General features: G+C 35.6%; 4 protein-coding genes and 2 pseudogenes across 4 annotated transcripts; all 6 read right to left on the minus strand.

The window, feature by feature from the left end:
* Positions 1-850: 850 nt before the first annotated feature.
* LOC103319969 (receptor-like serine/threonine-protein kinase SD1-8) lies at positions 851-4,946 on the minus strand. Its single transcript, XM_089046885.1, has 8 exons — positions 4,535-4,946; positions 3,658-4,413; positions 2,663-2,773; positions 2,329-2,573; positions 2,016-2,229; positions 1,692-1,929; positions 1,456-1,606; positions 851-1,351 (listed from the first exon to the last, which is right to left on the minus strand). Exons 1-8 carry the CDS (start codon positions 4,944-4,946, stop codon positions 1,043-1,045), a joined length of 2,436 nt encoding a protein of 811 aa, XP_088903011.1. The 3' UTR covers positions 851-1,042.
* Positions 4,947-5,539: 593 nt separating this feature from the next.
* LOC148919560 (receptor-like serine/threonine-protein kinase SD1-6) lies at positions 5,540-6,322 on the minus strand. The gene is made up of 3 exons (XM_089046882.1): positions 6,219-6,322; positions 5,938-6,088; positions 5,540-5,842 (listed from the first exon to the last, which is right to left on the minus strand). The coding sequence occupies exons 1-3, from the start codon at positions 6,305-6,307 to the stop codon at positions 5,540-5,542; spliced, it is 543 nt and encodes a 180-aa protein (XP_088903008.1). The 5' UTR covers positions 6,308-6,322.
* A 21-nt stretch (positions 6,323-6,343) lies between these two features.
* On the minus strand, positions 6,344-13,370 carry LOC148919561 (G-type lectin S-receptor-like serine/threonine-protein kinase SRK; annotated as a pseudogene).
* Positions 13,371-15,091: 1,721 nt separating this feature from the next.
* On the minus strand, positions 15,092-16,108 carry LOC148919562 (S-locus-specific glycoprotein S13-like; annotated as a pseudogene).
* A 421-nt stretch (positions 16,109-16,529) lies between these two features.
* Positions 16,530-18,047, minus strand: LOC103319974 (G-type lectin S-receptor-like serine/threonine-protein kinase At4g03230). Its single transcript, XM_089046883.1, has 4 exons — positions 17,774-18,047; positions 17,424-17,661; positions 17,124-17,274; positions 16,530-17,027 (listed from the first exon to the last, which is right to left on the minus strand). The coding sequence occupies exons 1-4, from the start codon at positions 18,009-18,011 to the stop codon at positions 16,725-16,727; spliced, it is 930 nt and encodes a 309-aa protein (XP_088903009.1). The 5' UTR covers positions 18,012-18,047; the 3' UTR covers positions 16,530-16,724.
* A 2,491-nt stretch (positions 18,048-20,538) lies between these two features.
* LOC103319967 (receptor-like serine/threonine-protein kinase SD1-8) lies at positions 20,539-25,233 on the minus strand. The gene is made up of 8 exons (XM_089046884.1): positions 24,734-25,233; positions 23,858-24,607; positions 22,671-22,781; positions 22,069-22,307; positions 21,737-21,947; positions 21,398-21,635; positions 21,129-21,279; positions 20,539-21,039 (listed from the first exon to the last, which is right to left on the minus strand). The coding sequence occupies exons 1-8, from the start codon at positions 25,146-25,148 to the stop codon at positions 20,731-20,733; spliced, it is 2,424 nt and encodes an 807-aa protein (XP_088903010.1). The 5' UTR covers positions 25,149-25,233; the 3' UTR covers positions 20,539-20,730.
* Positions 25,234-26,695: the final 1,462 nt, after the last annotated feature.

Consider the following 26,695-nt stretch of genomic DNA (forward strand, 5'->3'; position numbering starts at 1 on the left):
GTTGAGAGTGCGAATCCTAAATTAAAGATTTTGAACCTCTTCATTCATTATCAATTAATTTTGAGTTAGATACTCGCATTTTAACGATATCAATGCATGATATTCACGTAATCCATCTATAATAATGCTTAGAATTATTTTCCTTTTTTCCAAAAAAAAAAAGTTGCAGATTTAGTAAACGAATGTGATTATCCAAACATAAAAATCGAGAATACTACAAAATATATATTTTATGTTTCTACGTAATGCGTGTTTGGTTGCATGCACGTGAGATGAGTGTGATGTCATCACACAATGATAAAAGTTACCTCTTTTCTTTTACTTTTTTAGTCCTCCAATATCTTTTACATTATGCTCTGAGAGACTACCCTAAAATGTCCACCTCTTTGATCTTTTTTAGCACGGTTTTCCACCCGTAACCCATCTCCAAATATCTTTCATCTTTACTACAGAAACGTTGCCCTTTCCGCTTTACAAAACAACACAAAATTCCTCAATTTCTTTTAATCCAAAATCTCCTCTTCTTTTGCCCTCTTCTTTTCCACCAAGATGACTGTAATTTGGGATTAACTTGGAATAATTTTGTAAGGGGTTTGTAGTTATGATAGTTAAAAACAATTACTCATGCACCCGAAATTATGTGTTCCAATCCCCCCTCACTCAGTAGTATCGCTTATGTCAAAAGGATAAAATGCAATAACTTCTTTGTTTGTGATGTTATCATTGAGAATAGAGAGTATGACTAATTTCTGACCACCCGAAGAAAAAAAAGAGACTAATTCTGTATCCAAGAAATATGGGACTATTCTTTACCAAAATAAGAAGGGAACTATTTTTGAGTGGACTTGGATAGACCCATTTCAAAATTGATGTCGGTGCCAATCCATGATTGATTAATTTGGGCTCAATTCTTTTTTGGGTGCTAGCAGGCCCATGATTGTAAGAGACACTTGGGTATAATAAAGAAAAAATAAATGTGGAATTTCTTTTGATGCAAATGCAATAGCCGAAAAAACTCTAAATTCTAGCTTGCTAGTAATTACTACCTGCCATCTACATCTGAAATTGTTATGTCATTTCTCGATCGATGTCTTTGCCTACTTGAAGATGAATCTGCATCAGTGGAACTTAATTGACTCAAAAATGCAGGTTCTTTTGGAAGAGGCAGAGCAATTGTTTCATTGCTTAGCATCGAAACAACATCTGACATGTTTGGTCGATCCATGGCTCTTTCTTGCACGCACAAAAGACCCATCTGAATGCACCTCGTAACTTCACTGCTTGAACATGAGGCACTCAATGTTGAATCCATCGACTCCATGCTCTTGCCTTCTTTCCAAAAATTCCAAGTCTAAAACAATCAAGTTTCACAAATCTTAGCAACAATTAGTACATGCAAACGTATAAAAAGTGATTAGGTGTGTAGTTTGTGAGGGGTTTGTTAAAGGTGCTTACTCTGCCTAGTAAGTTAAGAGAATGATCAGTTTCAAAGAAGGCTATGTTCTTCTTTCCACTTATGATCTCTAATAAGATCACCCCAAAGCTGAACACATCTGATTTTTCAGAAAAGAGGCCGTCCATCGCATACTCCGGAGACATGTAACCACTAACAATTAGAGTATAAAATGCATTAGACAATTTTGTACCAAAAGAAGAAAAAAAAAATACTAGGCAGCATGTAATTTACTTACAATGTACCAACAACTCGGTTTGTTTTTCCTCTAGTGTCATCATCCCCAAAAATCCTTGCCATGCCAAAATCTGAAATTTTCGGGTTCATGTCACCGTCCAACAGAATATTGCTTGTCTTTAAATCACGGTGAATGATCCGTAATCTTGAGTATCTGTGAAGATAAAGAAGCCCTTGAGCAATCCCTTCAATAATGTGAAAGCGCCTTCTCCAATCCAAAAGTGCCTTTTTGGATGAATCTACACCCAAGCCAATTCATCTCAAAATGTGAACGAAGATATAATGAAAATTGAAACATGCATAGAACTATAGATCATGGACCAACCAAAAATAAAGGAATCCAGGCTTCTGTTGGGCATGTACTCATAAATTAGTATACTTTCTTCTTCTTCAATGCAGCATCCCAAAAGCCTAACCAAATTCCTGTGTTGGAGCTTACAGATTACTGAAACTTCATTTTTGAACTCATTCAAGCCTTGCCTGGAAATTTTGGACAGCCTTTTCACTGCAACTTCCTGATCTTCTAGAGGCAACTTACCCTGCATTTTCCATTATGCAAACATGTAGAAGTTTTACTAAGAAAATCTTGACAATGCCCAAAAAAAAAAACACACAAATAAAATTAACTGATGGCTTGCCTTATAGACAGGCCCATATCCACCTTCCCCAAGTTTATTAGCCTCTGCAAAGTAATTTGTTGCATTCTTTACTGTGGAAAAACTAAAAAATGGCAAATCTTGATCCTTCTGTCTTCCCAGTTCTATGTTGCTTGCACCTCTAACTTCATCATGATGAATTGGTGACGCATTAGGGGAGCTCATTTGAAATAATCTCATATGATCAGAATCCGCGACGGCATCTCCTCTGCTTGCTAATTGATCTTCTGCTAAAATTACATTGACTTAAACGTCATTTAAGCCTGTTTAATTTCCCTTAGCAATGAACTCAATCTTATGACAATCAAACTCAAACCTTTACGTCGCCTTCTCCCACGCAGATAATAGGATAAGGAGATTGGAATAAGAACCAAGAGGAATGCCAAAGGAAGCAAGACAGCCAGCCAGAGTTTCCACTTCTTGCTATCTTGAGAATGAACACAATGCCACCATTTTGTTTATGAAAATAATACAATTTCTTGTACTCAACAAAATTATGTTTAACGAAAATTGCCTAAATTTTTTACCAACAATCCATGAGAAAAGCATGCTATGTTCTTGCATTGTGAAGTTGAATAACATAATCAACTATTAGCACCTGTTTTTATAATATTTGAAATGCCATTCTAGATGAACTGGTAAGCTGTTAAATCATTCCAGATTTTTTGAGATTATATGTATATTAGCGGTCCCACTCCCACATAAAGACAAACGAGTAAACCAAAGAATTCCAAGGCACCTAACACCTTCACATAATAAACAACATAATTATTGACTAAAGTATGCACCAGGAAAAGAATTTATATTAATTGATTGTTTCAAAGGATCCCATCACACGGAAAAACGTCGTAATTTATTCGTTTTTATATATATAGTAAACAACCGTAATTCATGTAGTAAGTTATCTTCTTAATTTATCCTTATGGCGAACTAGGAGTCAAGACTTGATAATATAAATAGCAAATTTAAAATAATAATAATAATATACTTTAAAAATTTCTTTTGTCTCATTATGTGATGTATGGTTGAGTAGATTATTATTTGAATGTACTGTTAGATTCATAATTCGACAACATAACATGTTACACTGTCATTAAAAAAATTATTACATATAGGATACAGTTCTTCTCCTATGCGGTGAGTTGTACTTTTGAAATCCCTTTGAGTTGACGATTGAAAGAAGTTTATTAGAATAATTTTTTTTTGGATGTTTGGTCTTAATTCACTATTATAAGTATCTTATGTTGCCAGAAAGTCGAAAAAGAACATTACTCTATATTGTATAATACAAGTAGTTCAATTCAAACTTACCACTTGGAGCACTACCCCGGATGTAAACAATCCCTGCCCCCTTCTCTATGATCTTCAACAGATCATGTTTGCTCCCAAAATAGAGTTGACATCCTGGCGGTTGTTCATTCTGAAGTGCAGCGAACGCAGTGCAAGAACAATTGGACTTGCACAAAGTTTCACACTCGGTAGTCCCCGTAGAAATGAAACCAGTACCACTGAAAGTAGATGGCAAAGAACCATTCATCTCATAAAACTTACCATCCCCACACTCGAACGGTATTGAAGTCAAGCACCTACCAGAATTACCACCAGCCGAATCAGCACACAAAGCATGAGGCCTAACAGAAATCTTCCCATCCACCATGAAATACTGGTCCAGGTTTCCGGTGGAAGCCATCACGAACCACATGAGGTCGTAGTTCCTACTGTGGCTAAAATTGTAGTAGGCCTCATATGCATTAGCATGGTAGCTAAAATTGTAGTCATTGTTATTATTGTTCTGCCCGGTTGAGTTGTCAAAAATAAACCGGATGCTATGTCCGTCCCAGGAAGCTATGTCCATTTTGGCTCCATCTCCTCGCCAAACCGAAAGCTTCGACAAGTCGTTTCCATCAACGGATAAGGTGAAGAGGCCTCGAGCTGGGTTTTGGGGGCTTGCCCAAGAAACAATAAGGTGAAAGCTGTGTCGGGTTGTGTTTAGGCCATACAACCCAAGTTTCATCCCAGGAAGATATGTATCACTTGGAAGATCAAAACTTTGCCATATAATAGTACCTGTATGGTCCAAAAAAATTAACATACCATCGCTTTTCAAGGGGAAAGTACAGAAGTATAAATTTTAATGTAACTAAAACTATCAGAATTTGAAGATATTTTTTGAAATTTCAGACCATGCCTGTATCAACTTCTTTAAGGACAAAATTCCCAGTGTCAAGAAGTGTTGCGCTTGTATTAGTAGTGGCCGCGGCGACACTTCCTGAATTGACTATCAACTGGACTTGTCGCCGGTCGGTGAGAACCAAATTCCCTGTCCGGATTTGAAGGAGGCCGGATGAATCCAATATTGGATTTTCCCGGTCAACCCAGACAACCTTGCTTCGATCGGCTGTGAACCAAATTCCCAGATAGTGATAACCCGAAAAGTTTTCGCTGAAGAAGCCAAGCTCGAAAAGTCCACCGGATGAGACCAGGGTTTGATTGTCTCCCAACGTGTCCAAAGATGTGAGTGTGTCCGTTGCAGGATATGAAAATGAAAAGAAGGTAAAGAATGATATCAAGCAAAAAAGTGAGAGGTTAAGCATTGTCATTGTAGAGTTAGAGAATTGGTACAAAGACAATGAATTAATTAAAACTTAGAGGTCTAGATGGAGACACAGCTAGGAGCTAGCTAGCTAGCTTTTTATTTTCTAATTAAGTATATATAATATGTTTTCCTGTATTCTCATTGATGCAGGTTCATTATAGTCAACTATTTCTTAGTTCTCAAGCCAGATATATATTTGATGATCTTCCATTTCCTTGTCATCATATAATATATATATATATATATATATCCGTTGAAAGTTTGAAAGATATGTAATGTGAACTCCTGGAGAGTTCTAGGAATAAATCATCAATTCGAAAAATGGATGAGAAGCCAGATGCTTTGAGAGTCCCCTAAGCCTTGGTGGGAAGTCGAGATTGGGGACATGACTATTTCAATTAAAATAGATAACAATTTGATCAATAAACTAGTTAAGTTTAGGTAAGACTTGTTCATTCGAGTGCAGTCCCGATCCTATCCAATCCAAAATAACAATCATGTTTGCATATGAAGCATGAAGCACTTCATTATGTACTTGGTCCTGTTCAGACAAGGCTTGGTCATTAACAACTTCGTTGCCTGGGAAAATCTATTTTGCTACCTTCCATCTACTTCTGAAATCGTTATATCATATCCAGAGTGACGTCTTTGCCTACTTGAAGATGATTCTGCATCACTGGATCGACTCAAAAATGCAGGTTCTTTAGGAAGAGGCAGAGCAATTGTTTCATTGCTTAGCGTTGAAACAACATCCGACATGGTTGGTCGGTCCATAGCTCTTTCTTGCACACACAAAAGACCCATCTGAATGCATCTGGTGACTTCAGTGCTTGAAAAATAATTCCTCAATGTTGGATCCATCAACTCCATGGTCTTGCCTTTTTTCCACAAATCCCAAGCCTACAACAATGAATTCAAAACACTGTAGCAACAAATATACAAACACATACAAAATCTGATTGGATATACTTGAGTGGTTTGTTAAAGGTGCTTACTTTGCCTAGCAAGTTTAGAGATTGATCAGCCTCAAAGAAGGATATACTCTTCTTGCCACTTACGATCTCTAGTATAATCACCCCAAAGCTGAACACATCTGATTTTTCAGAAAAAAGACCATTCATGGCGTACTCCGGAGACATATAACCGCTGACAATCATTGGCGAAAATGTGTTAATTAGACATCTTCTGTACCAAAAAAGTATGACATTGAAGAAAAGATGACCAAATATGAGCATGTAAATTTTCCTGAAGTACATGCTGCAGAAAGTTTTCTTACAATGTACCAACAACCCGATTTGTTTGTCCCCTAGTGTCATTATCCTCAAAAATTCGTGCCATGCCAAAATCTGATATTTTTGGGTTCATGTCACAATCCAACAGAATATTACTGGTCTTTAAATCTCAGTGAATGATCCTTAATCTTGAGTATTTATGAAGATACAGAAGACCTTGAGCAATCCCTTCGATAATGTTCATGCGCTTTCTCCAATCCAAAAGCACCCGTTTGCCTGAATCTACTACACATGCATGATTGAGCAAAAATAATGAAAATAGGATTACAAGATCAACATATAAAACGTGCTAATGTTAATGTGTCAAATTAGCTCAAAAGATCAAATTGAACGAACCAAAAATGAAAGAATCCAGGCTGTTGTTCGGCATGTACTCATAAATTAGTATACTTTCTTCTGCTTCAATGCAACATCCCAAAAGCCTAACCAAATTCCTGTGTTGGAGCTTACAAATTACTGAAATTTCGTTTTTGAACTCCTTCAACCCTTGCCTTGAAATTTTGGACAGCCTTTTCACTGCAATTTCTTGTCCTTCTGGAAGCAACATGCCCTGCAGTTTCCATAATGTGTACTTGTTGCAGTAAGATTTTGGGAATGTCAAATAAAAATTGTCATTATCAGCTACATAAATTAGGAATTTAACTGATGGCTTGCCTTATAGACAGGCCCAAATCCACCTTCCCCAAGTTTATTGGCCTTGGCAAAGTCACTTGTTGCCGCCTTTATTGTAGAAAAACTAAAAACGGGCAATTCTTGATCCTTCTGTCTGCCTAATTTCTTGTTAATTGCACCTCTAACTTCATGATCACTATTGATAATGCCTTCTCGTCTGGCTCGATCTTCTGGTTTCAACATGAGAGACAAGAAAAATCATTGATAGTTTCAGATATATTCTCATACCTACTCTCAATCCCATGTGTAACAGCGTATGTTGTTAAATCTAGAGAAGTTAATTACCATAATGATCCCTATTTATTAAGAAATTTATAAGATATTAAGAGCATATTCATACCCTTGCACCCAAGTTCGAGTCTCCTTTCCCGTAGATTAAATTAATTTAGAATAATTTAGACTATCATTTGTATTAAGAAAAAAATATTTCTTATCAGACAACATATATATACCCTTGATAAAGTAACAGTATAACGTATACATCTTCATTAGGGGAACCTACATTATCAACTTGAAGATATGAAATATCAACATTTTTCTTTTAACAATACTAAGGTCTCGGTTGGGATTGCCTTTTTTTGGCCAAAAATATACTTCAGTTAAGCAGTTTAAGGTGTTTGGTAAAAATAAAATATCATGATTATTTTAAAAGTAATGGCCTTCTGAAAGCAGCCTTTAGGTTGCTTTTCAAAGATGTTTTCACAAGAAGCAGATAAGAGCCTTTAATGAATTTTTTCAATTCCCATAATACTATCATTAATGTTTAAAAATGACATCGTCTACCACCACCACTACCTCACCTCCACCTTCATCATCACCACCACCCACCACACACCACCACCACCACCTCCACCTCCACCACCACAACCTCCACCTCACCTCCACCACCACCATCACCTCCATCTCGACCTCCACCTCTACCATCACCACCACCTCCACAACCACCAAACCCCACCCCCCACAACAAACACGACCACAACATTGTTAGCACATAACACTCTCAACATCATGTGCATTTTAGTCATTATCCACAGTTATAACAGTTTCAGTGCTTTTTATACTAACATCACTTTAAAAATAATGTTTTCCAAACATGTAAATGCTTTACGTTATAGCTGATTATTTTCAAAACATAGCATAAGCAACTTTTTTAAAAAAATAATAGCAATCCCAAACTGGACCTAATAAATAACCAAAATAATAAGTCTACAATTTCATGATAGTCTATATATATAAAGGCAAAAGCCTCGAACGATGAATCATTCATAAACCATGAAAATGCCCATGCTTAACAAAAATATTAAAACACGACAATCTAATATAATGAATGTAAAATAGTAAAATATCAAAAGTTGTCCTTGGTTCATAAATTTATTAAGAATTGAAACTACCCTCATTAAAAAAATGATGATATAGTAAATTCATAATTTTTCATATTAAAAATTTTTAAAATCTCAAAATCAAAATAATAACATGGGTCCTACTTTCATGAGACACAACAACCAAACTCATTTTCTCTTTCTTAATTCTAAAGTGAAAAAAAAAAAAAGAGCAAAAATTATAAACATACGTGTGTGCCAAGGAATTATTATATAACTAAATAAAAGAAAGAATATTATATATAAATTTAAAAAAACTATATTATGTCATTTTTAAATTGAATATACATACAAAAGAAAAAATATATATATATATATAAAGTAAAAGGCAAAGAATGGTGAAACATTCAAAATACCAAAAAATGCTCTTGGTTAATGCAAACATTAAGAATTGAAATTATTAATTAAATGAGGATAATATGGTAAATTCACACTTTTTCATATATAAAAAATTAAAATTAAAAGAAAATTCATATAATGGATCATATTTTTATGGAACATAACTACCCATTATCTTTTTTAATTCTAAAAATAAAATAAAAATAAATAAATAAACCAATTGGCACATGCGCATGTGCCAAGGGGTTAGTATATAAAAAAGGTCAGTTGGCACTTGCGTGCTAGTATACTAAGGTGCTTATGGCTCAAATAATTAAGAGCAATTACCCATGTACCGGAGGTCTTGTATTCGAATCCCTTCTCTCCCATCGCTTGTATTCGAATCCCTTCTCTCCCACTAATCACTTTACTCTCTCTATACATCGTAACGTGCAGTAACTTTTTTAACTTCCAACAACTGTATTTAGCAACTCAAAATGATAATGATCATAAGCTTTTAATTTATTAGTTGTACTTGTCCTTTCAATCTTGGGAGAGGTATAGCAAGTTCAAATAATAATGCTTAGCATTATTATTTGAACCACAATTCTATACTACATCACTTAATTTCAACTTAAGTATTCTTATTTTTCATCAATTTTAATTTACTCAAAATTTATATTTTAATTCACTAATCATTTGAAACACCATCATCCACCATTGAATATTACCCTAACACCATCATCCATCGTTGTCATACCATCACCACCATACAGTTGCCATCAACATAACCTCTTCGTCAACACGAACCCGTAGAGAGATTTCCTTCATGGTAAGATACATACACATAGAGTTCTAAGTTCATTACGCATATCTTAATGCACGTGACGGAGTTGTAGAAGCGTCGATATACGAATAGACAACAATGCCGAATACAAGGAAGAGATAGATGAGATTACAGTACTTAACACAACCGATGACATTATGGACTTTTATTTGAAATTAGAAGCATTGCTTCTTGGTCTGTTAACAGTCTGCCCAAAGAAATAAAACGAAACAACAAACAAAATTTCAAAGACCATTAAGAGTCTGAAATAGTCTCCCTAAACCCTAAACCCTAAACCCAACCATTGTAACCTACCCAATCTTTCATTAATTATCATAGTAATTCAAACAATCAGTAAGCTACATTTTAGCTTAGGGAGTGGTTTAGGGAGCCTATTGTGGATACTCTAACAAGATTAAATTATAAATTTGGAGTAAATTAAAAGAGAATTGATTATGTGGCTAATGACATGTGATTGACATGTCATGTACCACATCATGCGGTATCAAATTGTGCTACCAAAATGTGGTAAGAGTTCAAAACCGCTTACCCTAATAAATCAGCCTGATAAATCAAACTCATACCTTTACGCTGCCTTCTCCAACGCATATAACAAGATGACGAGAATAAAACAAGAACCAAAAGGGAAGCCAAAGGACCCACGACAACCAACCAGAGTTCCCGCTTCTTACCATCTGGACAAGTAAAGACAATACACTATTTAGGTTGGAGGAGAAAAATTAATCAGAAGCATGGGATGGGGCATGCTCTATTAGGGGCAAAGTTCTCTTTAATGGCTAAGCCGAAAGAGAGTAGGCTATTTGATTAGAACAACGATCGAACCCTCATGTGTAGAGATGCTCATCTATAGGCCAATGAATTTTTTGGTACTTGTTACTTCATCATTATCAACAAAATATTATAGTTTTCCCTTAAAAAAATTTAAATAAATAAAAACGATCTTACTAATCATAAAACCATACCACATCATTTTGTACAATATTTGTGCTTATTTCTTTTGAACTCATTCGCATCCCAAATCCCCTGTTAGAAATTTTAGGGATGGAATTCCCTAATTTTATGTGCCCCTTCATGATCTTCAGATTATGTTGTAACTGTTGTGGATGTGAAGTGAAGTGTTGTCCCAATTCGGAAAGCTCAGGGCCCATTTGATAACTTTGTTTGGTAACTAATTTCAATTTTCAAAAAAAAGTCAAGTTGTTTGGTAACTGATTTCATTCTTCAGTTTTCAATTTTTTATGTGAAAGTTGATTACCAAAATTGAAAACACAAGAGCGCAAAAAAAATGAAAACAAAAACTGAAAACTGAAAATACTTTCAAGTTGTTTTAAAAAAGAAGGGTGATTTTGAAAACTATATTTCACTTTTATGAAAACTAAACACGAAATCTGTTACCAAACATGTTTTCATCAATTTTCAGTTTTAAAAAAAAAAAAAAAAAGTGAATGAAAACTGAAAACTGAAAATGAAATGCCTATCAAACAAGCCCTAAGAGATCTGACATGGCCTTATAAGAGTTATACTACTCCCTTCGTTACCATTGATTTTGAGTAGAACCTACACTTCATTCATCCTATCAGAAACTAGGTGAACATGCGCTATGCCTTAAACCTTATTGAACAGGAAATAACATCTTCTCCGATAGATTTTTAATAATATTTGAAATGCCGGCATTATATTGCTACAGTATTGAACAAATACCATTTCGGGTGCGTTGCGTTGAAAGTCGTCTCACATATTAAAACACCTTAATATCTAGTAAACGTCTGTAATATAAGGATCTCTTCTTCTTATTGCAAACCATGAGTCAAAGCCTTAATAATATATATTTTTTAAATGTATAATATCAAAGATAAGGAATAAAATTCAAACGACGTTATCCCACATCAAGATAAGTCTTGATATCAAGAGGAGTCCGATATCACCAAACCGACATCCCAAGTTTTTGCCCATTTTCTCAATGATTTATTTCACTTTAGAGTATAAGGAAAACCAATATTTTCAAGACTGAAGATTTGTTAATGTTTTTATTTTATTTTTTATGTGTGTGTATTGTTTGTGTTGCAGTTCTTTTACGAGACTCTGAACACGGGGTTGATCTTGCCTGAATGAATTGTCTAAATACACAGAGATATCTTTCTGTATATGCATATATATATATATATATATATATATATATACACAGAGAGTTTCCATTGTGGGATCCTCAAATAAGCTTATTTGAGGGATACCCCTTATAGGGCCCACTCCGGATTGTATTTCATTAATCCAAACCGTCTATTTTGTAGATACATATTCAAAGATCATTTCTACAAGAAATCACTTGAATCTGATATCATTTGACCACTCAATTGAGTTATTGAAATTTTAGTACTTTCTTGAAGCACTGTGTTCATTGATTTTGTAAAACACAATTGGATGTCGAAACGGTTTCCGATTTGTCTAATTTTTTGTAAGAATGATCTATGAATGAATACCTAAAAAATGGATGGTTTGGATCATTGGGAAAAAAATTGTAGAATACCCTAATGGACGTCCCTCAAATAAAATTATTTGAGGGATCCCTCAATAGAAGGGGACTGATTATATATATATATATATATTTTTTTTTTTTTTTGATTTGTGGAATTCAAACTTACCACTTGGAGCACCATCCCGAATGTAAATAAGCCCTGGCCCCTTCTTTACGATCTTCAATATTCTGTTTACTCCCATAATAAAGTTGACATACTGATTCATTCTGAACCGAAGCAAATGCGGTGCAAGAACAATTGACCTGGCACAACGTTTGGCATTCAGAAATCCCAATACTTCCACCGGAACCAGCAGATGTAGATGGCAGCGAACCATTCATCTCAGAAAAAGCACCTCCATCCCTACACTGGGATGGTATTGAAGGCAAGCACGTCCCGTTATTACCACCATTGGAACCCGCACACAAAGGATGACTCACAGAATAAATCTTGCCTTTCAACATAAAATTCTGGTCGAGGTTTCCTGTGGAATTCATCACCAGCCACATGAGGTCGTAATTCTTGCTGCTGCTGAAAGTGTAGAAGGCCTCATTTCTATTGAACTGGAGGCTAAAGTTGTAGTCGTTAGTACTACCGTTTGAGTTCTCAAAAATAAACCGGAACTCATATCCATCCAAGAAAGCGACTACCATTTTGACTCCATCTCCTCGCCAAACCGAAAGCTTTGTAAGGTCGCTGGAATCGATGGATAAGGTGTAGAGGCCAGGAGCTGGGTTTTGGTGGCTTGCCCAAGAATTAACAACGTGAAGGCTATGGTGGCCTGCGTTTAGGTTAAACGACCCGAGTTTCATCCCAGGAAGATAAGTATCACTTGGAGAGTCAAAACTTTGCCATATGATACCTGTACAGGTATTAAACAGTAATGTTAACAGAATCAAGAGAAAGTACATAAAATAAAAGTTTCGAAGGACACGTACTAGAAAAAAATGTTTAAAACCGGAAAAGATATATCCGAGAACTATTATAGAAATTTTAGGCCATGCCTGTATCTGCTGCTCTAAGCACAAAATTTCCAGTGTCAAGAAGTGTTGCACTTGTATTACTAGTTGTGGCGACATTTCCTGCATTGACTATGCTCTGCACTTGTCGCCGGTCCGTGAGAATCAAATTCCCGGACCGGATTTGAAGTAGGGCGGATGAATCTAATAAGGGATAGTCGCGGTTACTAACCCAAACAACGTTGCTTGGATCAGCTGTGAACCAAATTCCCAAATAGTAGCCTGAAACGCTTTCGCTGAAGAAGCCAAACTCGAAAAGTCGACCAGATGAGACCAGGGTTTGATTGTCTCTCAACATGTCTGAAGGCGTGAGTGTGTCTGTCGCAGGAGATGATGAAAAGAAGCTAAAGAATGATACCAAGCAAAGAAGACGAAGAAACAAGGCCATTACAGATTAGAGGAGGAGGTAGTTAGCAATTTATTTTCTACTGTATCTATACAATATCATATTTCCCTGCCTATTCTTATTGATGCACGGGTTCATCATTAGTCAACTATTTACAATTATTTATTTTGAAAGGAAATATATATATATGTATAATATTTATTCTGAAAGGACAGATAAGTTAGCCCTCATTTATTAAATCTCAAGCCATATATATATATAAACCGTCTTGTATTTCACTAATCCAAACCATCTATTTTACAGATACTCATTCAAAGATTATCTTTATAAAAAAAAATCACTTGAATCCGATATCATTTGACCACTCAATTGAGTTATTGAAATTTTAGTACTTTCTTGAAGCACCGTATTTATTGATTTTGTAGGACATAATTAGATGTCGAAACGGTTTCTGATTTGTCAAATTTTTTGTAAGGATGATTTATGAATGAAGACCCACAAAATAGAAGGTTTGGATCATTGGAAAAAAAAATTGTAAGGTACCCTAAATAGCGTCTCTCAAATAAAATTATCCGAGGGATCCCTCAATAGAAGGGGACTCTATATATATATATAGGGATCCCTCAAATAATTTTATTTGAAGGACGCCCTTTAGGGTACCCTACAATTTTTTTTCTCAATGATCCAAACCATCTATTTTTTAAGTCTTCATTCATAGATCATCCTTACAAAAAATTAGACAAATCGGAAACCGTTTCAACATCCAATTGTATCTTACAAAATGAATGAACACGGTGTTTCAAGAAAGTACTAAAATTTCAATAACTCAATTGAGTGGTCAGATGATATCGAATTCAAGTAATTTTTTGTAGAGATGATCTTTGAATGAGTATCTACAAAATAGACGGTTTGGATTAGTGAAATACAATCCGAAGTGGGGCCTACAAGGGGTGACGCAGCACAAGCAACAAAGGTTTCAAACGAAAACCTTGAGTAACAAGAAATCTGGATTCCACCAGAAATCAAGAGGAATTCTCTTGGGATAATTTTATTAAAATCTGAGATGATGAAAAACGTTCACCAAATCTGTCTAAATACACATCTCTCAACCCTTGAGCTGCTAGGGGAGTTATTACATTAAAACTGAAAAACAGAATTTATTCCGAAAATTAACTACGAAACTTTGAATGCGGTTTTGGAAGGCCAAACGACCTCAGAATGCCAAAATCCATCATACATCACAGAATTTCTGTGAGTTTGACTCGTGGCGTCGTTCCCTTTTCGAAATGGTATTTTGTGTCCTAATCGGAACTCGGACGACAAGTCTTCAAATTTCCGCTACGTCCTTTTTCTAGCTCAACCGCGATAAAATTTGCCATTTGTTCTAAATCAAGGGGTGTCCCTCAAATAAACTTATTTGAGGGATTCCTCAATAGAAGCTCTCTGTATGTATATATACATATATATATATATATATGATGATCTTCCACTTCCCAGACATATATAATTCGTTGAAAGTTTGAAACATATATAAAATGTGAACTCGTAGAGAGAATTCCAAAGCACCTAACACCTTCACATAAACAACATAATTATTGACTAAACTATGCACCAGGAAAAGAATTTATATTAATTGATTGTTGCAAAGGATCCCATCACACATGGAAAAACGTTGTAATTTATTCGTTTGTATAAATAAATATATATATATATATATATATATATATATATATATAGTAAACAACCGTAATTAATGTAGTAAGTTATCTTCTTAGTTTATCCCAAGAAACAATAACGTGAATGCTGTGGCGGGTTGTGTTTAAGCCATACAACCCAAAGTTTCATCCCAGGTAGGTATGTATCACTTGGAAGATCAAAACTTTGCCATATAATAGTACCTGTATGGTCCAAAAGAATTAAAATACCATCGTTTTTCAAGGGTCTGAAAGTACAGAATATAAATTTTAATGTAACTAAAACTATCAGAATTTGAATTAAGATATTTTTGAAATTTCAGACCCTGCCTGTATAAACTTCTTTAAGGACAAAATTTCCAGTGTCATGAAGTGTTGCGCTTGTATTAGTAGTGGCCGCGGCGACACTTCCTGAATTGACTATCAACTGGACTTGTCGCCGGACGGTGAGAACCAAATTCCCTGCCCGAATTTGAAGGAGGCCGGATGAATCCAATATGGGATTTTCCCAGTCAACCCAGACAACCTTTTTTGGATCAGCTGTGAACCAAATTCCCAGATAGTGATAGCCCGAAAAGTTTTCGCTGAAGAAACCAAGCTTGAAAATTCCACCGGCATGGGCGGAACCAAGGCAAGGGCTGCCCTTGGCTATAGCCCAGGGAAGGTTTGGGAAAAAGATAAATTAAATATACATATAGCATAATATTTTAACTAAAAATAAATAAATAAATAAATAATTTCAACACTCATAGGCATCGTAAGAGGTCTTTCACATCTGTATTTGATGTCAAAGTTTGTCCCAACATCAATTTTAAAAATTTTCTATTAATTTGTCTCCAAAAGAGAAGCATTTTACTGTAGAAAATGTAAGTACAAAAAAAATTATCATTAGATTTTAAGTTAATAACTTTAGCTAGCCCACTCATTGAAAAATTTCTGGTTCCGCCCTTGTCCACCGGATGAGACCAGGGTTTGATTGTCTCCCAACGTGTCCAAAGATGTGAGAGTGTCCGTTGCAGGATATGAAAATGAAAAGAAGGTAAAGAATGATATCAAGCAAACAAGAGAGAGGTTAAGCATTGCCATTGTAGAGTTAGAGAGAGAATTGGTGCAAAGACAATGAATTAATTAAAGCTTGAAGGTCTTGATGGAGACACGGCTAGGAGCTAGCTAGCTAGCTTTTTATTTTCTAATTAAGTATATATAATATGATTTCTTGCATTCTCATTGATGCAGTGGTTCATTATAGTCAACTATTTGCTTTTTATTTATTCTGAAAGGAGAGATAAGTTAGCCCCATTTCTTAGTTCTCAAGCCATGTATATGTTTGATGATCTTCCTCATATCATATATATAATCCGTTGAAAGTTTGATAGATATATAATGTGAACTAAGCCTTGGTGGGAAGTGGATGAGAAGCCAGATGCTTTGAGAGTCCCCTAAGCCTTGGTGGGAAGTGGAGATTAGGGACATGACTATTCTAATTAAATTAGATAACACAGTGACATTTAATCAATAAACTAGTTAATTAGCTGGACAAATTAATTATGTTCAATCATACTACACCAAACACAGGATAGGACTCAGGCATTGCAGTCCAAATCCTATCCAATCCAATCGAAAATAAACAATCATGTTTGTATACAAAGCGTGAAGCATTTGGTTGTGTACTTGGTCCGGTGTGCGGACAACTTTGCCTTTGCTACCTACCATCTACGTCTGAAATTGTTATGTCATTTCCAGAGTGACATCTTTTCCTATTTGAAGATGATTCTGCATCACTGGATCGACTAAAAAATGCAGGTTCTTTAGGAAGAGGCAGAGCCATTGTTTCATTGCTTAGCATCAAAACAACATCCGACATGGTTGGTCGGTCCATAGCCTTTTCTTGCACACACAAAAGACCCATCTGAATGCATCTGGTGACTTCACTGCTTGAACAAGAACTGCTCAATGTTGAGTCCATCAACTCCATGCTCTTGCCTTCTTTCCACAAATTCCAAGCCTGCAAAAATAGAATTTTAAAAACTGTAGGAACAAATACACAAACGCAAATAAAAAGTGATTGGATATACTTGAGGGGTTTGTTAAAGTTGCTTACGATGCCTAGCAAGTTTAGGGAGTGATCAGCCTCAAAGAAGGCTATATTCTTCTTGCCACTTATGATCTCAAATAACATAACTCCAAAGCTGAATACATCTGACTTTTCAGAAAAACGACCATCCACAGCGTACTCCGGAGACATGTAACCACTAACAATGATAGGTGAAAATGCGTTAATTACACATCTCTGTACTAAAAAAAAAAAAAAGAACTAGCTACATTGAATAAAAGACAACCAAATATTGAGTATGAGCATGTAAATTCTCCAGAAGTACATACTGCAGAAAAGTTTACTTACAATGTACCAACAACCCGATTTGTTTGTCCCCTGGTGTCATTATCCCCGAAAATTCGTGCCATGCCAAAATCCGATATTTTTGGGTTCATGTCACAGTCCAACAGAATATTACTGGTCTTCATATCGCGGTGAATGATCCGTAATCTTGAGTATTTATGAAGATACAGAAGACCTTGAGCAATCCCTTCGATAATGTTCATGCGCTTTCTCCAATCCAAAAGCACCCGTTTGGTTGAATCTGCACATGATTGAAAAAAAAGTAATGAAAACAGGAAAAAGGTTTTACAAGATCAACATGAAACCTATACAGAACATGTCGAAACTAGCTCAGAAGATCTTATTGGACAAACCGAAAATGAAAGAATCCAGGCTTTTGTTGGGCATGTACTCATAAATTAGTATACTTTCTTCTGCTTCAATGCAACATCCCAAAAGCCTAACCAAATTCCTGTGCTGGAGCCTGCAAATTACTGAAATTTCGTTTTTGAACTCATTCAACCCTTGCCTGGAAATTTTGGACAGCCTTTTCACTGCAATTTCTTGTCCTTGTGGAAGCAACTTGCCCTGCAATTTCCATAACGCATACATGTTGCTGTAATAAAATTTAATTAAGAAGATTTTGGTAATAAGAAATAAAAATTGTCATTATGAGCTACGTAAAGTAAGGAGTTAATTGATGGCTTGCCTTATAGACAGGCCCAAATCCACCTTCCCCAAGTTTATTAGCCTTGGCAAAGTCATTTGTTGCAGCCTTTATTGTAGAAATACCAAAAAAGGGCAATTCTTGATCCTTCTGTCTGCCTACATTCATGTTAATTGCACCGCTACCTTCATGATCAGGATTGATAATGCCTTCTTCTCGTCTCCTTGCTTGATCTTCTGGTTTCAATATAATCAGACCATAAAAATCATTGATATTTTCCCATTAAGGCCATATTCGTCATTAGCTTACTAATTTATTCTCGTTAAATAGCATAAATATAATGCCTGTGACATCAGATAAATTAAATAGTGAGCCTACCATTATAGGATAATATAATAATGAAAAGGATAACGAGGTCTAGCTAAGCGTAAAAGGGTCTTGACTTGCAAACTAGTGGTCTCAGATTCGAACCTCTATGGCACCTTGGTAGTGTATGAAACTCCGCATTCATCTTGTAGTTTAGACTATCACTTGTATTCAAAACATATAATAATTAAAGGATCCTTTACCACGTGGTAAATGATCATTTAATTGTAAGTTGCATCAACTTTTTTTTAATTCCAAGAATTATATGTTTAGAACTCAACCTGATGATAACCAACACAATTAGCTCGACACTTCTCTACTTTTCAAGATTGAAATATGTTACAAGTTTGAATCTACATCCCTAATAAATCGACTTGATTTTCGACCAAAAAAAGAAATCAACTTGATAAATCAAACTCATACCTCTACGCCACCTTCTCCAACGCACAAAACAATATAACGAGATTGAAACAAAAGCCAAGTGGGAAGCCAAAGGAACCGCCACAATTAACCAGAGACTATCCTTCTTATTACCTAGACAAGTAAATTGAACAACTTCATATTTCATCATTATACATTTTTTGTAATATTTTCTTTTCTGTGTTTTTTATTATTATTATATATATGCTCATTTATTTTGGAACTCATTCTTATTCCCCGTTTGAAATTTAAGGAATGGAGTTCCCGAGTTTTGATTAGACTTACCACTTGAAGCCCGATCACGGATGTAAATAAGCCCTGCCTCTTTCTCTATGATCTTCAATAGATTCTGTTTACTCCCATAATAAAGTTGACATGTTGATTCATTCTGAAGAGAAGCGAATCCGGCACAAGAACAATTGGTCTTGCACAAAGTTTGGCAATCAGAAATACCAATACTACTAACGGAAACACCACTCGTAGATGGCAGCGAACCAGTCATCTTAGAAAAATTAGCTCCATCGCTGCACTCAGATGAGACCAGGGTTTGGTTGTCTCCAGATTTGTCTGAAGATGCGAGTGTGTCTGTTGCATGAGATGAGAATAAAAAGAAGCTAAAGAATGATATCAAGCAAAGAAGAGGAAGAGACATGGCCATTACAGATGAGAGATGATTTAAAGCCAATCAATATTAATTGAAGGTAGTAAGGTCTAAGATGGGAAGACTTGGAAGTTTCTCCTGATTGATATGCAGGTTCATTAGTCAACTATTCTATTTATTTTGAAAGGAACGATATATCTATATACATAAAATAAGTTAGGTCAATGCTATGAGGCGGACTTTCTGATCCCCCCCGAGTACACACGTCAAAACCGGTTCATTTTCAAAATTACCATTTAAATATCATATGTGCAAGAAATCAACCAAATTGCAAATTCTTTAGTCATTCATATGTATAATATCTTAAATGTTACGAAAATCTTCGATTTGTTTGATACATATATGACTACTGAACGAGGGTAATGGTTATGTAGTTTTAAAGGATATAATATAATTGGAGCATCCCTTTTCTAGGCTTAACATATATGTAGTTATATATGCCGTAAAATCGAAATGTCAACTATGAATACACATACTAATTATGGAGTGTAATAGTTGGATTGGTTCAGGCCTTTGGTGTACTTTCAAGTGGTCCTAAGTTCAAACTCTCATGTTACTCGTGTGTGTGAGTTTCCCCCATCCTCATCCAAACTATGGCCAAAAAAAAAAAAAACACTATGAATACACATGTGAATCCATTCTTGTCAAGCCAACTATTTTCCTGGAAAAATAACAAACATAATTGACATGCAACACACGGGGGAACCCGCAAGTGGCAAGTTGGTGGTTTGTACCTTAATTTTGAACAGAGAAAAGAAAAAGAAAGAAAAAAGAACCAAAGATGTGAGAATGATAGGAGCTAATGTGGGGGGGGTCCTATGGATGCCGGAAGTGTTTAATGAAATGGCTGAGAGGGATTTGCTTTCTTGAAATCCTATGATTTAAGAAACTGTTCGACAAAATGCCTGACTGAAATCATTTTTCCTGTACCACTACGATATCAGGGTTCATATGTCTAGCACAGCATTAGGTCGAAGTTACAATTAATCAATTTGTTTGTTTATTTTGGCTTGACAAATTGAAAGTCATATAGAGGAAGAACTCAGATAAATCTATTTTGGCGGGCTGAATTAGATTTCTGTATTAACCGACTATTAAATAGAAATATTTGCTATATATTACAACTTTGATACAAGTGGAACAAACTCTACAGACTACACCAAACAGCAGTATAATTGTAAGTGAACAATTTTTTTTTCTGAAAAAACATTGCCTCGCTACCTTCCGTGCACTCCTGAAATCGTCATATCAAATGTAGAGTGGTGTCTTTGCCTACTCGACGACGAATCTGCATCACTGGAACTTAGCTGACTCCATGATGCAGGTTCTTTGGGAAGCGCCATGGCTATTGTTTCATTGCTTAGCATCGAAACAACATCCGCCATGGTTGGTCGATCCGTAGCTCTTTCTTGCACACACAGAAGTCCCATCTGAAGGCATCTGGTAACTTCACGGCTTGAACAAGAAGCAGTCAATGTTGAATCTACCAATTCCATGCTCTTGCCTTCTTTCCACAGATTCCAGGCCTGAAATAATAACTCAGTTTCAAAAATCATAGTTAGCAGAAATTTATAATTAAAGAACACATTTCCATGGGTTTATATAAGTTGCTTACATTGCCGAGTAAGTTTAGCTGATTATCAACCTCAAATAAGGCAACGTTCTTCTTGCCACTTATGATCTCTAATAAGATTACCCCAAAGCTAAACACATCTGATTTTTCAGAAAAGAGGCCGCCCATGGCATACTCCGGAGACATATAACCACTAAGAATTAGAGGTTAAAATGCATTAGAAACTGAATTTGAAAAGGGAAAACCATATATATATGAAGACCAATTGCGTGTGAACCTTAAAAAGAACATGTTGCAGAACATCTACTTACAATGTACCAACAACCCGGCTTGTTTTTCCTTTAGTGTCATTGTCCGTGAAGATTCTTGCCATGCCAAAATCAGATATCTTTGGGTTCATGTCACTATCCAACAGAATATTGCTCGTTTTTAAGTCGCGGTGAATGATCCTTAATCTTGAATATTTGTGAAGATATAGAAGGCCTTGAGCAATCCCTTCGATGATGTGCATGCGCCTTCTCCAATCCAAAATTGACCGTTTGGTTGAATCTGCACCGATTTGTAACAAAAAGAAAAATTAAAATAGGAAAAAGGATTTACAAGATCAACATATGAAACATATATATAGAACATGTCAAGAGCTTACGAACCAAAAATGAAAGAATCCAGGCTTTTGTTTGGCATGTACTCATAAATCAGTATGCTTTCTTCTCCTTCAATGCAGCATCCCAAAAGCCTAACCAAATTCCTGTGTTGCAGTTTACAAATTACTGAGACTTCGTTTTTGAACTCCTCCAACCCTTGCCTCGAAATTTCGGACAACCTTTTCACTGCGATTTCCTGCCCTTCTGGTAGCAAACCCTGCAATTATCAAAATATATAAAACATGTTGATGGTTAAGAAGTCTTATTAATTCATTCTTGACAATTGGCCAAATGATAATTATCCGAATATAATGTCAAGCACAGAAGTGATGGCTTACCTTATAGACAGGCCCAAATCCACCTTCACCAAGTTTGGTAGCCTTGGCAAAGTCATTTGTTGCAGTCTGTATGGTGGAGAAACTAAACAAGGGCAGTTCTTGATCCTTCTGCCTGCCTAATTCCATCATATTTGCAATTCTAACTTCATCATATTGAATTGGCGACGCATTGGTGGAGCCCATTTGGAATAATCTCACTTGATCTGAATGGATAATCCCTTCATGTCTGGTTGCTTGATCTGGTCACATTAAATAGTCAATTAGACCAAGAAATTTATTATGGTGTGGCAAAAACATGACTAGGAAAGTCATGGGAAAAAAATCGTTGACATTTTCTTTTATTATTGTACATATATATAATACACACACAAAAACAATACAATTTTTTTAGAGTACTGAACGTGATTGCATACGTAAATCCCTCTTAACCATTTGAGTTATAAGCATCTCCTTATACGGAAAATTGAAATTCTAACAAAGAGCTGAAATAGCACTGCCCAATTTTAATGCCAACCTTTTGCCAGAAAGGAAAAAAGAAAAAACAATTTAATGACAACAATTACATTCAGCAATGCAACATAACAATCAAACTAAACTCAAACCTTTGCGCCCCTTTCTGCAACTCAGGTAGCAGAATGAGAAGATTGGGATAAGAACCAAGAGAGAAGCCAAGGGAACTGCGATAGCCAACCAGAGTCTCCATTTCTTCCCATCTGAACAATGCCACCATTTTGTTGGTAAGTATTTAACATTTCTTGCTGTACACAAAGGACTAATAACTCTAACAAAATTGATGGAACTAAAACACAAAATTTGCCTAAATCTTTGCTACAACCAACAATTCATTAATTTTGTCGATCTCAATGAGATACCTTAATGATTTTCAATTTGCATGATTTTTTACAAGGATGATCTCTGAATGGGATGTGCCTTAATGATATTATATATATATATATATATATATAAGATTTTTCCAAAATTTAAAAGAAAATAGACTGTCTTTTTTTTAATTATCCGAAAGCAATAAGTCGCGAGTCTTAATCCAGTTTGACATCTCTCCAGATTGGACCGTTTCTTATTTGCCAGCATATCATAATTAACTCCAACTGGCTTTTATATATTATATAAAACTGCAAGCTACGCTATTGAACAGGCATATGATTTCAGATTAATTTGGTGAGATTATGATCTATGGTCGTCTTGTATAAAAACACATTCAATTACATAAAGTCAAACAAGCAAACCAAAGAATTCCAAAGCAGCTAGGACGACCTTCCTATAAACAACATTATTACTGACTAAATATGCACCAAGATAAGAATTTAAATTCAATAACTGATTAATCACCATCGATCCATGGCACAAAAAAAAAGGTATTTAATTGATTCGTTTACTATTTAAAAATATTTGGTTGTTAATTAACTTAGTGGCAACTATATAATACACATAGGAATGTTCCATTTTACTTCGACTAATGTGAGTTATTCATCCAAGTAAATCTTTATCAAAATTTGTGATTTAAAAGTGACAATTTGATAGTATATATAACATGCGCCGGCAAAGCAGATAATAAAACACCAAACATTCGAATCTTAAGTTGACCAAACTAAAACCCTTTTTTATTACGATTTGAAGAGATTTCGATTATAAACCGAAGTCGACTCCGTTGGCTCGAAAAGAGTTTTGATTTTTTTATAAAAGGAATGAGTCTAAAACCAAAACCATCCCTCGAGTCAAAAGTCAATAGGGCCTTTGAATTCGTAAAACTATAGGATGATTTTGTACTTACCACTTGAAGAAGTAGCACCACCACGAATGTAAACAATACCTGGCCCCTTCTTCACAATCTTCAAAAGATCCTTTCTACTCTGATAATAAAGTTGGCAAACTTGTTGACCATTCTGAACCGAAACAAATGCAGTACAAGAACAATTGCTCTTGCACAAAGTTTCACAATCGCTAGTTCCCATATTAATCCAGCCACCACTATTAAACGTAGATGGCAACGAACCATTCATCACAGAAAAGCTATCACCATTCTCACATATAGATGGCAATGAACTCAAGCACTTTCCAGTATTACCCCCAGCGAAGTCTTCACACAAACGATGACTTATAGACCAAATATTTCCATCCAATAAGAAAAACTGGTCCAAATCTCCAGTTGAAGCCATCACAAACCACATGAGATCGTATCTTCCCTTGCTAAAAGTGTAGTAGGCATCTTCTTCTCCAATGGGGTGGTAGCTAAAATTGTAGTCATTTTTGCTACTTGTGTTGTCAAAAATGAACCTTAGGTTGTGCCCGTCCCAGAAAGCGATATCCATATGGCGTCCATCTCCTCTCCAAACCACCACCTTTGTGGAGTTGGCCTGATCCAGGGTTAAAGTGAAGAGGCCACGAGCAGGGTTTTGGGGGCTTACCCAAGAAACCAGAAAGTGAAAGCTTGGTTGGGTTGTGTTTTGGCCAAACAACCCTAGTTTCATCCCAGGGAGATATGTATCACTTGGTACATCGAAACTTTGCCATATAACAGTATCTGTAGACATCAAAAGTAGTAAATATCAATGTAAGAAAAAAAAAATATATATATATTGCTGTATCTAATAGGGGTAGTTGCTAAAAAGAGAAATATCGAAGATAATATCGAAATTTCAGAACATGCCTGTATCTTCTTCTTTAAGAACAAAGTTTCCGGTGTCAAGAAGTGTTGCGATTGTGTTGGGGGAGGAGGCAACATTTGCTGAGTTGACTATGACTTGCAGCTGCCGGCGGTCGGAGAGAAGCAGATTTCCTGATCGAATTTGGAGCACACCGGAGGAATCTAATATGGCGGCTTCGCGGTTACCAACCCAAACAACCTTGGCAGCATCAGCTTTGAACCAAATTCCCAGATAGTGGTTTCCTGAAATTAAATCGCTGAAGAAGCCGAGCTCGAAAACTCCTCCGGCTGAGACCAGGGTTTGATTGTCTCTCAAAGTGTCTGAAGGTGTGAGTGTGTCTGCTGCATGAGATGGAGATGGAAAGAAGATAGAGAATGATGTTAAGTAAATTATAAGAGGAAGAAGAAACATGGCCATTTACAGATGAAGGTTCAAAGCTGATCATGAAGTAAGTCATAAGCAAGAGGTGTAGATGAAGACAGCTAGGAGGAGCTTAGCTAGTATTTGGGTTTCCAATTAATACAATATTTCTTGCGGCCGCATAATTAATGCAGGTTGGCTGGCTCATTAGTCAACCTTTTGTTTTGTTTTGTTTTTTGGTTTTTTTGTGTGGTTATTTATTCTGAAAGGAAAGATTGAATATGTTGCATGCAACCTCACATTCAAGTTTTAGGAATATAAATTCCGAACACTTCTAGATGTTGTTTGGGAAGGTTAAAATAGCATCCTTTGTAAAGCATCTCCAGCTATATGTCAAATTCTCACTCATGAAATGACAAGAACTTATGAAGAAAATCATTCCAACCAGGGCCGGCCCTGGGTGATTTAAGGCCTTGGGCCAGAGTCTAAGAATGTGCCCTTTATAAATAAATAAATAAATAAAATTACAATTTTATATCAAATAAAATTTTACTAAAATTATGAGAGTACAAAAATCGATAATATATACAACACTTTGGTCCTCATTGAAACCTTTTTTAAGGAAAACCTAATGTGAACAAAACCTCAAACGAAGGAAAAAGAGTACCCGATTGAAAACATTACATTCAACAACAAATTAACTTGCATGTGTGTCCCCAAGCTTCACTTTCATATGCACCTACTAAATAAAAATAGTAATGAAATCCCAATCACAAAAGATCATTTAAAATGTCTTCTTGTTGAAGTTTTAGAAGCAAAATCATCAATTATATTATCATATTTAATGTTTTCCAACATATCTCTTTTAATGCATAATATTGCTAGTCCATTTAGTCTATCTTGAGCTATGATGGTCCCCAAATAAGATTTTAATAATTTTAATTTAGAAAGAACAACAAAACTTGTATTTTGGGTATTGTATGTTGTGCTCTGGTGCTAATGCTCCCAATTTCATAGAGAACAATCAGTTTCCAACTCAAATTGTTTTCGTACTCAATTTCGGAGAGAACAAAAATAAAATTCGATTCATTTCAAGAGTCTCCGTCTGGTTCTTGGGAAGACAATAATGTAAATTCGCTTTCCTTCTAGATTTGTTTGCATATGTGTGTGCCTTTATTTATTATTGTTTTATACTACCAAGTAAGACTCTCAATAATTATCACACATGCCCCTTTACTTTTAGTTTTTATTTTATGTTTTTATGAAGATTTTTTTTTTTTTTTTTTTTTGCATATGTATATATATATATATACTCTCTTTTTTTGTGCCTCTCTCAATTGTGGGCTCCGGGCGTTGGCCCTAGTTGCTCTGACCAAGAGCCGGCCCTGATTCCAACTGAATAGTCAAATCCGAAGCGACTCGATTCTGACCTAAGGCATGTAGGTCAACAACCTTTGTAGCTTATATTTCATAGAATAAAATAAGAACCTTTTTATTGTGATAGAATACAAATACTTATCATTACATAACTAAATTGATGAGTATCAAAAGTTACAGCCTTGGAGACATCAAACAATTCTTATCTTTCTATCACCATACAACTA

This window comes from Prunus mume, linkage group LG2 (genome assembly GCF_029339155.1).
Source record: "Prunus mume cultivar Tortuosa linkage group LG2, ASM2933915v1, whole genome shotgun sequence".
Taxonomy (NCBI): Eukaryota; Viridiplantae; Streptophyta; class Magnoliopsida; order Rosales; family Rosaceae; genus Prunus; species Prunus mume.

Excerpts from the sequence above, each read along its gene's own strand:
- LOC148919560 (XM_089046882.1), bottom strand. The coding sequence starts at position 6,307 with ATGAACCCAAAAATATCAGATTTTGGCATGGCACGAATTTTTGAGGAT. Across the intron at positions 6,089-6,218 it reads AATCGGGTTGTTGGTACATT|CGGTTATATGTCTCCGGAGT; the intron begins GTAAGAAAACTT and ends AATGATTGTCAG. Across the intron at positions 5,843-5,937 it reads CTCTAAACTTGCTAGGCAAA|GCTTGGGATTTGTGGAAAAA; the intron begins GTAAGCACCTTT and ends TCATTGTTGTAG.
- LOC103319969 (XM_089046885.1), bottom strand. The coding sequence starts at position 4,946 with ATGACAATGCTTAACCTCTCACTTTTTTGCTTGATATCATTCTTTACC. Across the intron at positions 2,574-2,662 it reads TGGGAGAAGGCGACGTAAAG|AAGATCAATTAGCAAGCAGA; the intron begins GTTTGAGTTTGA and ends TAATTTTAGCAG. Across the intron at positions 1,930-2,015 it reads CCTGGATTCCTTTATTTTTG|ATTCATCCAAAAAGGCACTT; the intron begins GTTGGTCCATGA and ends GCTTGGGTGTAG.
- LOC103319967 (XM_089046884.1), bottom strand. The coding sequence starts at position 25,148 with ATGGCCATGTTTCTTCTTCCTCTTATAATTTACTTAACATCATTCTCT. Across the intron at positions 21,636-21,736 it reads CCTGGATTCTTTCATTTTTG|ATTCAACCAAACGGTCAATT; the intron begins GTTCGTAAGCTC and ends AAATCGGTGCAG. Across the intron at positions 21,280-21,397 it reads AGCCGGGTTGTTGGTACATT|TGGTTATATGTCTCCGGAGT; the intron begins GTAAGTAGATGT and ends TCTAATTCTTAG.
- LOC103319974 (XM_089046883.1), bottom strand. The coding sequence starts at position 18,011 with ATGTATGCGTTATGGAAATTGCAGGGCAAGTTGCTTCCACAAGGACAA. Across the intron at positions 17,662-17,773 it reads CCTGGATTCTTTCATTTTCG|ATTCAACCAAACGGGTGCTT; the intron begins GTTTGTCCAATA and ends AATCATGTGCAG. Across the intron at positions 17,275-17,423 it reads AATCGGGTTGTTGGTACATT|TGGTTACATGTCTCCGGAGT; the intron begins GTAAGTAAACTT and ends TATCATTGTTAG.